The sequence below is a fragment of the Tripterygium wilfordii genome, chromosome 21 (assembly GCF_013401445.1).
Source record: "Tripterygium wilfordii isolate XIE 37 chromosome 21, ASM1340144v1, whole genome shotgun sequence".
Taxonomy (NCBI): Eukaryota; Viridiplantae; Streptophyta; class Magnoliopsida; order Celastrales; family Celastraceae; genus Tripterygium; species Tripterygium wilfordii.
This window is the reverse complement of record NC_052252.1, coordinates 8,591,684-8,602,067: the sequence shown is the minus strand read 5'-3', so window position 1 is coordinate 8,602,067 and position 10,384 is coordinate 8,591,684. Positions and strand designations below refer to the sequence as shown.

Genomic DNA, 10,384 nt, shown 5'->3' with positions numbered 1-10,384 from the left:
CATTGTTGTTGTTTCTCTCCCTCCAATTCCTCATTCTCCATCGCTGCTAGGAGCATATCAAGATCATCATCAGAATCACTATCAAAGTTTAATAAAAGATTAGGATAACGATTCATTAAATAATACAAAGAGAAAATCGAGGATATAATATAGATGGAGTTGAAATGTGATGGTTGAAGCTACATTAAAGTGAGACATTATATTTAAAGACAATTTTAGACAATCAAAGTTTAAATTTGAAAAAATTTAGGCAGCTACAATTCAAAATTTAAATTTTAAAAATTTTGAACTAGTTCATGTAGGCGGAAAATTTTGAAGTTGCTAACTTTTTTAAAAATCAAATGAGGTATTAAAGTACTATTGTAACAACAATCAAATTGTTGTTTTGATGTCTCATTTTTTTTGATATTTGTCATTGGAGATGCTCTAACCAATGGTGGGTGATACACCCCATCTCGAACAACATCACAATAAACCTTAATTGTCCCAACAAAACTAACTCTAGTGTAAGCCACATTTAAAACATAAATTTAAAAACAACAACTTGATGAGTGATTTCGCCAAAAGACAATTTTTGAAACAATTCAAATCATTTGTTTATATAGGATCGTATGATCTTAAATTACGATTTTGGCAACCAATCAGAATGTGACAAGTAACTAAAATAATAATAATGAAAGAATCTATGTAAAACTATCAATTAATAATTTAAATCTTGATAGGATTTATCAAGGAGACTAGGACGGTACATGCATTAAACAGTAGTTGGACTATTTAAAAGAAACGGCTCATTTATTATTATTAACTACTTGCACAAGGAAGAACCACAACCACAAAATTTTCATTACCCCCACCTTGCATTGCTGTAACGATACCCTCTTTTGCTTCTGATTTTTTCCCATTGATTCTCCACCAATCGACAATCACTCCACTTTCTGTGCCTTCCACATGTTTTCCTGCTCACTTAGTACAATCACTCTCTCTCTCCCCTTGTCAATATATTTTCTCAGTTTCTACGATTCGGTTTTTTTCTTCCTCCTTTTGTTGGCCAGCACATGCTCATGTGTTCATACCAAAGAGATTGTCGAACCCATTAGATGAAAACCTGTGAAGAACCATTTGTTGTGTTGTTTTGGCACTGTTAGTGGCTCTTTCACAGCTTATTTCCATTTGGGTCTATTCAATATTGAGCGAATTAACCTCCACTCGTACCTCCGATTCTGTGAAAATCTCGCATGTTGGTGTCTCAAGTGTATCAAGAAGGTTGAAGGAGTATATAGAGATAGAAGTGGGTATCAGTTAAGAGGGCTCGGAGATTGAGAAGCAGAAAAAGGATTGATAATGAAGATTCAGTGTGATGTATGTGAGAAAGCTCCAGCCACAGTGATTTGTTGTGCAGATGAGGCTGCTCTCTGCCAGAAATGTGATGTTGAAGTTCATGCCGCAAACAAGTTAGCAAGTAAGCACCAGAGGCTTCTCCTTCAATGCCTCTCCAACAAGCTCCCTCGATGTGACATATGCCAAGTAATGTTGATTTCATATCCTTCTATTGGTGTAGTTTACTTGATCTATGTGATTCGATTCTGTCTTCTAGTAATTATTATTGGTATTTTTCATTAGAGTTCAATTCGTTACTAGAAAATTTGAGGAACCATGCTAATTTGGGAACTCAATTGAGATTAGATTTTGTCCCAAAACTCTACACAGCTCACAGAGTCCTTCAAGTTCCTATATTTTCTTTGTGGAGCCATTATTGAATCAAATGTGCAGAAGTTGTTGCCTCACTTTCTGCATAGTTAGTCCCTCTAGCAGATCTAGATATCTATTGCCATCATATCATTTCCCTCCTTCCATCCTTTGCCCTAAATAGATCCTAAAATTACATGGCTGGGTCTTAGGAGTTCACAAACAGAGTGTTTAGAAGGCTTAATACAAGGAACGTTAGTTAGGTCATCATTGTACATGGTATCAGGCCTTCCAGTGTGCCTCTCTATTTTGCTGAATGGTGTCAGTTCTTTAAGTTACTTTCTTTCAAATTGTTTGTTTTTATTTATCAAAATTGAGGCTCCGTGTGGTTGTATTGAATTGAGGAGTGGTGAAAAGAGAGATTCTGGGATGAAGACCTCTTTTTTGTTGTGTTCTTCTAGAGGACTTGAGAACATTATTTTGTTACTCTAGAGGAAAATTTCGAAGAAGTTGCTCAATTTTATCTCTCCTTATTGGCACAATGAGATGTGGCTATGGGCGGACGAAAACTTTAATTGATGTTGGGTATGAGATGTAAACACTTACATTTACCACATAACTTGAAGCTCCATACTCAAACTCTGGGATATTCTAAAGTGATAGTAATTGCCAAAATATTGATAGGATCACAACAACAAAAAAAAGAAGATATAATGAACCTGTACCCCCTGCACCTAGGGGTCTGAGTGATGACAAGCCAACCACTCGAACTAGCGGTGGACTAGCGTCATGTATATGATATGGGAAGCATCTCCTTAGCAGGCAGATGTTGCACCTGGCATATACACTGCATCTTAGTTCGCTATGCTCAAATAATATATTGACCTTCTATCTATTGGTTTAGGGCATCATGTACTGCCCGGGTTGAATCTTGCAGAGGTGGGTTTGATGTGTTCCTTGGACAGGTTATACATACTCCCAAGAATGAATGAATGATATCGCTTGCTATTCATGTCGAAAGTTCCTTTTGTACACATGTGAGGGCCTCCATTTATGCCCAAAAATTGCCTTCGTGCTAAAGCTTAAGCTAGGTGGTGGCAAATTTACTCTATGTACTTCTTTGCTTGCTAACTTGGAATTTGAACTTGCCCCAAAATATTGTTTCAACTTTTAAGCAAAATTATTTTCTGTGGGATAATTTACGCTTCGACATTCAAGCATGCTTTTCCTGACACCTTTTCTTTTGCTTCTAATTCTTCTCCCTCTCCCACTCACTGTCATTCATTTGTGGGCAGGAGAAGGCAGCTTTCATTTTCTGTGTTGAAGATAGAGCACTCTTCTGTAAGGACTGTGATGAACCCATACATTCCGCTGGCAAGCTTTCTGCTAATCACCAGCGGTTCCTGGCTACTGGTATTCAGGTGGCTTTGAGCTCTAGCTTCACCAAGGGTACTGAAAAGAGCGGCTTAGACCCACCACCGAATCAGAGTTCAAAGCAAACATCTACAAAAACTCCCGTGCAGCCACAATCCAGCTTCACTTCTCCATGGGCTGTTGAGGACTTCCTACCGTTCTCAGATTTTGAATCTTCCAACAAGGTAATAAACATGTTTATGCGAAGTCTGCATGGTATTATTCATTTACAGATGTCTGCACAATATTTTCAGTATGGTGAATTACCATAAATATCTTCAGATACTTGTTATAAATGGGTAGAATTTGAAAGGCGAATTTCTACAATCACGATAGTTCCACAATGTTCAAGAATGAATCTTAGAACTGAAGAAAAAACCACTTCCATATCAGGAATTTGAATAACTTGCTGAAAACTTTACTTCATGCATAAATTAATGTATCAGAAAATATTCAAATGAATTTTCCGGATGAGTATTGTAGAGAACAATACTATAGCAGTTATTACACATTTTTAAAGTTAACTCTAGTTGAAACTCGGATATACATGGCTAGCTAGGATAACTGATGGAGTTCTATTTCTTAAAAATGGGACTCACATTCTGGTTCACCAAGTCTTCTCAGTGTTTTGGCCTCTGTATGACCAAAACATTCAAACTCACATTCTGAATCAGTGCTGTTTTTATCGGTATAAAGAGCACATCGATGCCTGATCATTGGCTTTCCTTGAGTTATTTTCATATTATCATCGCCTAATAACTTCTTCTTTTTTTCCCTCAGAAAGAGCAACTTGAGTTTGGGGAGTTTGAATGGCTAGCAGACATGAATCTTTTTGGTGAGCAACTTCCTCAAGTAGCCTTAGCTGCAGCTGAAGTTCCTCAGCTTCGAATGTCGCAATCGAACAACGTCAGCTCTTACAGACCTCCTAAGTCTAGCCTGCCCCACAAGAGGCCCCGAATTGAGATCTTGAACGACGATGATGATTTCTTTACTGTACCTGATCTTGGCTAGACGCACACTTTAGGTCTGTATTAGTTATTGATGTGATATAAGGTTATTTTGGGTATTTTACATTGTAAAAATTATGGTTAGTTACCGCTAAACAGTGTGTCTGTTAAGTAGTTCAATATGCTTTTGCCACGTGTACTGGCTTAGCCTTGGCAGGTACAAATACCAGATGTAATCGTTGAGTAAGGCAGCTAGGCTAATAATAAGAGTTTGGCGTGAGGATTCTCTCACGAGAGGAGTTCTTCTTGTTTCTCTAATAGTTCTCTAGATCATTTCCATTCTCTTATTCAGCTTGAGCTAGGGTTTGTTGAAATACACATCAGTTATGAATCAATAGGTCAATGAAATATAAATTGTTCTCTGCGTATTTACGTATGTATTTATGTATATACGTAGACATATATAGATTGTTGCATGGCTTAAGCCGCCTTTTGTGATTTGCGTCCATCCCATCTCAGTGGTATAGTAGTATATCGTTAGATTTTTCTGTATTCTATCCTTTCTACAAATCTGGTTCATCGTCTGTTATGTACTTTTGTTATGAGTTTCGAGAGAGAAATCATCCCATGCTCTGTCTTAAGCAAATTCATACATTGATACTACCGATGTGTTAGAATTTCAATTGATTAGAACTGAAATATGTTATTAGAAATTGTTTTAAGAGAACTGTTCCAGGTTTCTCTTTTTCTGAAGCATTTCAAGATTTGAACTACAATGCTTCTTGGATGGTAAACTGGTCATACATTTTATGGCTTTGATATGAACTATTTTTTTGCAAGTTAAAAGTGGAAGATCATGTTTTTTTTTAATACAAGGAAGGAAAGGGGATGGGGGAAGATTCAAACTCGAGAGCTCTATGAGATTATGAGATACCAAACACATAAGTGTTATTTGAGCTACTCGTGGTTCTCATCATAAGAGTATTCTTGAAAGAGAGGTAGGTGCATATTGTTATATACCAAGCAACGGTCTTTATATTTTTATTTATTTGCTTTTACTTAAAGATTTTATAGCAAGTAATCCAAGTTCTTGGCATGGCCATGCCACAACTATCAGTTCTTCGGTTAATTGAAAGATCGATTGATCCAACTTCAATTCCATCGTACTCGTATAGTTGTAGTTGGGATTTTGCCGTTGATCCATGTTAGAGTTCAGGGGGCGGTTTTTGGGGATCTTATTGCTCATACCCTTCGGACAATTCAAGTAGCCGAGTAACGGCGGCTGATCTTGATCCCATTGGATATGATGGGTCGGAAACTTGACCGAACTCACCATCATTGATCTACATAACAACAAATTCCGAGGGCCGATTCCACCAGCCATTTCCAATCACAAGAAACTCACTGTCGCAGAGAACTCAAGCAACTTGAAAGTATTGATATATCGGAGAACCACCTCTATGATTTCATTGATTGCAAAGCTTGACCTACCACCTACTTAAGCTTATTAAGAAATTCACTCTCCGGGAGAATCCCTGATCTCTCCAGATTATGGCAGCTCAACATATCAGATGTTAGCATCACTCAGTTCTACGAAATTTTGCAAAACTTCCGGCTAAGTTACGAACAGTATCTGCAAGCCAAAATGCATATTACACCCATAACAGGCCTCCAACTACATAGAAACTTAGATTTGAGTAACAAAAGTCTCTCAGGTCCCATTCGTAAATAAGTTCACTGCTGCAGATCATACGAATTAACATCTAAGTTCAAAATTAGACACCATAAAGTTGAAAAAAGAACCGACCGTTCAATAACAAAGGCAGACAGGCAACCAGTGGTTGGGTGGGTGGGTAATGAAATATCAGAAACCATATGTAACAACTAGAGAAATCAACTGAAGAAGCCAATAATTTCTACAATATTCAGAAGCACTATATGAATACAGATTTCTTGTTTTTCTTTTAGACTACAAGAAAGAGATCACAGTTTTAAAAAAGCCAGTTAACAGTAATGTTGCCAAGCCACATGAAAAGTGGGAACTGTGCCAAAGCAATGAAGAGCAACATATAGTGTTGCTTGCTTGAATCATAACTCCTCACCTCTGCAAAGAGGACTCTCTTCATTGTCTTCACCAAGAAAATACCCATGCATAAGCATGTCCATGGCATCAAAAAGTAGTACGAGTATCTCCATGTAATTTTCCCAAGAACAGCAAAACATAACCCAGTGAAAGCGTACCCAGCATATGCCACAATGTCCAACAAGGGTGCTTCTCCGCCTCCCAATGAAAGTAATGACATTTTTAGCAACATGACTTGCATAAACCAGCCAAGCAAACCCTTGACAAACAACCAATTAAGAGCTTCCGGGCTAAACCTGAAATCCAACAAAAAAAGTTCATTAGACGTTCCAATGTTAGCGGGACAGAGACATAATGACATACTATGGTAAATTAGTAATATATTGTGAAACAGACGTGCAAGTGTGAAACACAAGAAATAGCAATTTTCAAAATCTAACATGAAAAAAAACGTGGAAATACAAAGAACAAATAACACCATCTAGATGCCGTACATGAATTTACAGTAATTTTAGGGCCACATGTGCTACAAGGTCCACTCACATAAACAGGACAGAAAATATTTCTGTCTGTTATAAGCCACTTGATTATCATATTCGCATTTGATAAAGATAAATAATTAAAATCAAATTCAGAAAGTTCAAATGGGTGAGCTGATGTACAAAATATAGAAGAGATGCGTTATGGGGAGCAAGAAAAGTCTGAGATCTTTGCAACAAATTGGAATTGATCAACTTGAGTTCCATTCTGTAAGCACTTTCTTTATCTTGGTGAAGCCAAAAGATACAAAAGGTATGAATTGAAGTTTCTTGGTACGTCAGTAAAGATGGTGGACAAACCATTCGGAAATAATGTCACTCACTAGAGGAGACATTCTTCAGTTGGGATAAGCGCAGGGGCAATTTTAACTGGGGATGAGCTTAGGAAAAGGTGAATAATGTAAATTTGTGCTTACTAAGAATAATCAGCAAGGATGTAAACTATTTTCTAACTCTTGGCGATGCTGTAAAAGAATAATGGCCGACCATTTTTGCTGGAGTAGAGATGCCATAGAAAAAGTAACAGTAAACTTTTGATGATTGTACTTCATTGCTTATTTTGGACGATGACGAAGCAGAGAAATATAAGCTTCTCCTTTGATCATGTAGAACATAGCCTTAGTAGCATCATACGGAATTTTGTAGAAATGTTTTTCTTAGCAAAGCACGATCCACGATCCTCCAGAAATAAATAAAACATATATATAATAGTGCCAAATAATGGGCATATTATGAGAGTTCAAGTACAGGGCTTCAGGGGCGGCAATTAAATCCAAAATGCATGTTGTTCGCTTTGCTACTCTTGATACTGTTGTTCAAGAAACAGAAGAGGATTAGCTAGCGTTCATGGCAGCAGGCTTGAATATTTGTATTTCCGCAATAATTTGTTCCCTGTAATTTGTTTTGCTGTTTTAGCTTGCAATTGGCTATTTTGATGAGAATTTGACTTTCTGGTTCTCTTAGTTTCAATAAAATCATTATCAAATATCAAAAGAATAAAACAAAATACAATGCAGGAACACCAATAAGACCAAAGAGAGAATGGCCACTCAAGAAGCAACCACAAAAGGAGAATGACTGGAGCAGTATTCAAGTTAGCAACAGAAGTCAAAGAACAACATCCTGCCACAGATGGATTTCTGCAGTAGTCATATTGCCCATGTACAATCCAATCAAAGCATCAACAAACTACTGGAAGCAGGATATTCTATGCATTGTTCCAACTAAACAAAAAAGTACTTTCCTGGTGTACATATTCTTTTTTTTTTCCATTCCCCATCTATTTAATTAATTTTTAAAAAAGAGAAAAAATGTCAAATTTCAAGAGTCAACCACTTTAAAATGTCATTTTTGCCAAAGAGAGACTGCATAATCTTTTTTCTTTGCCCCCCGTATCTAGAAAACAGAAACCAATGTAGTAAAACAAAACATTATGGTGAATTGTAATACCGAATCGTTTTACAGAAAAGACAACCAGGAATGAAAATTTATGAAAGAACAAGAGGTTTTAAAGAATTTTTAGAAGTAGACATTATAAACTAAACATAGATTACACAGAAAAGAACAAAAGGTTTCATGTAGTTGAAATAAGACTTTAGTTGTGTTTAAAGAGGAGGTTGAGTAAACTTACTTTCCATTAAGCCCCAAAGACAACCCCGCAAGAACAACATAAGTGCCAAATGCCATGAACGGAATGTATAGATCTGGTGCATTGATGTCATAAATAGGGGGTTTATATGATAGCCTGCCCCCTACTGGCTCGGTTATACGTGTCCAATGTCCCTGAAGGAAATGAAGGAATATAAAGGAACCCAAAAAAAAGGAACTGAATGATAACAAGTAAACACTTTGATGAGAAGAAGACATTTTGGAATCAGCACTTACCCTATGCAAGAATGGAAATAGAACAACCTTCAATTTGTTCCTTACATAGTGGTCATTCACTTGGAAATAGTACTGGGGATCAGAGAAATACCTACTTATCTGTTCATTTCAAAGCAATAAGCCAGTTAAATGACAAACATAAAACTGCGATTAGGACAAACATGCTACAGTAGATTTACAGCACCATAATATATTCGATTACAGCACAATTTTATGTAGGGATGTCTGACCGCTTGATGAAAATCCAATAACAAATGTTCCATCCAATTAAAAGAAAATCAAGAGGAAGGCAGAGACGACATGACTTCCGGTCACTAAGACTTATTCTAAAGCTCCATGTTTATTACAAACTTGTATGTTTGAGTACTATTCATACTTCAATGGCCTTATTTCCACTAGATGTCAAGTATTCCCATAAAAAAAACCTTTTTTCCTATCCCAGAGGCCAGAGTCATCACTCAAAATCCTTTCAGCCTTCATGGCATTATGAGCATGAAGCCAGAAGTACTAATTGTCAACATCAACAAAAAAAATTTAAGTTTATCATTACACAAAAAAATACAACCAACCATCCCCAGATAGAGGGAAGCTGCACTGACAGTACCCCTTCATGGCATATTCCAACTTGCCAAATGTGGGACTGTATCTGTATACAAGTATCTTGTATGCAATGAACATATATAGGTTTCAAAGTTAACGTATTACTTACATTACTTTGCACATACTCAGAACTAGATCCTAAAATCTTTTCTCCATATGCACCCAATCCACCTTTGATTAATCCTGAACCAGCTCCATAAAAAGAATTCCCAAATGGATTAGGTTGATTGTTTGTTGGTGGTCTTGGCACCCCAGGCTGGGCCCCAACATTATTATACATTGCTGTCATTCCAATGAGATGAAATACATATAGTCAAAATATAAATATATAATTTACTTTAACATGTTAACTTCAATTAAATCATTCAGTTTGTGCATCTTCTAATTCAAATTAAACGATCCCCATCACCAGCAGCTTTAATCAGAAATTTTGAACAAACGGTGAGAATATCACTTGTTACCCTAAAAAAAACCTAGTGCCCTCAAGGGCGTTATCTTATCGTCAACTTAAGAACACAAGGTCCCAAACTAATTTTCTTTTAACAGTTTTTAGATCAGACGTCTATTCACAGTCGTTAACATCCGATTCGTACTGTAGGACACTAAATTTCATAGAAATAACCGAATCATGCGATACTCAGAAAGCTCTTGAGCGTTGGCGTTGACAGATCTAAAAACAAATCGCCCAAAATATAAAGACGAAGATAACATACAAACCTGTGAGTGGGAGAGAGCAACTGTTCTTCAGGTGAAGAAAAGAAATCCAAGAAAAGCCCAGAAAGGTCTTGGATTACTATTCGAATTCCTGCGTCTGCTGAAAACCTGAGGATGAGCTGGGGATAGAGAGAGCGCGAGAGGGAGGGAAGATCAGTATGTCGCCGGAAGGAAGCGAGGTCGAAGAAGAAGTGCATTAGACTTCCACAAACAAAAAGACCGACCAGAAACGACAAATGGATTTGCGTTTCGAGAATATTTTATAAAAAGTAAAAATGATTATTATAACTCCATTATCATTGGTATTTTTTATTATGAGAAAATGCCTTAAAAAAGAGAGACCATATAATAAAAATTAAAATCGAAATTTCTTGTATTAAAAAAAAAGATTTCAACTGAAGACACTGAGAAGAATAGAGCCCGTGGTTTCCACCAAATTAGTCGTAGTTGAACGGTAAGATGGTTGGCATGTACAGAACAACCCACCCATTAGGGTGTGGGTTAGGGTGTGGGTTAGA

General features: G+C 36.9%; 2 protein-coding genes across 2 annotated transcripts; one reads left to right on the top strand and one right to left on the bottom strand.

Annotated features, from left to right (window-relative positions):
- Positions 1-858: 858 nt before the first annotated feature.
- On the top strand, positions 859-4,364 carry LOC119988515 (B-box zinc finger protein 24-like). Its single transcript, XM_038833575.1, has 3 exons — positions 859-1,524; positions 2,982-3,284; positions 3,880-4,364. The coding sequence occupies exons 1-3, from the start codon at positions 1,342-1,344 to the stop codon at positions 4,108-4,110; spliced, it is 717 nt and encodes a 238-aa protein (XP_038689503.1). The 5' UTR covers positions 859-1,341; the 3' UTR covers positions 4,111-4,364.
- Positions 4,365-5,922: 1,558 nt separating this feature from the next.
- Positions 5,923-10,093, bottom strand: LOC119988289 (protein YIF1B-like). Its single transcript, XM_038833269.1, has 5 exons — positions 9,870-10,093; positions 9,262-9,434; positions 8,553-8,651; positions 8,299-8,450; positions 5,923-6,425 (listed from the first exon to the last, which is right to left on the bottom strand). Exons 2-5 carry the CDS (start codon positions 9,430-9,432, stop codon positions 6,038-6,040), a joined length of 810 nt encoding a protein of 269 aa, XP_038689197.1. The 5' UTR covers positions 9,433-9,434; positions 9,870-10,093; the 3' UTR covers positions 5,923-6,037.
- Between the last annotated feature and the right edge of the window lie 291 nt (positions 10,094-10,384).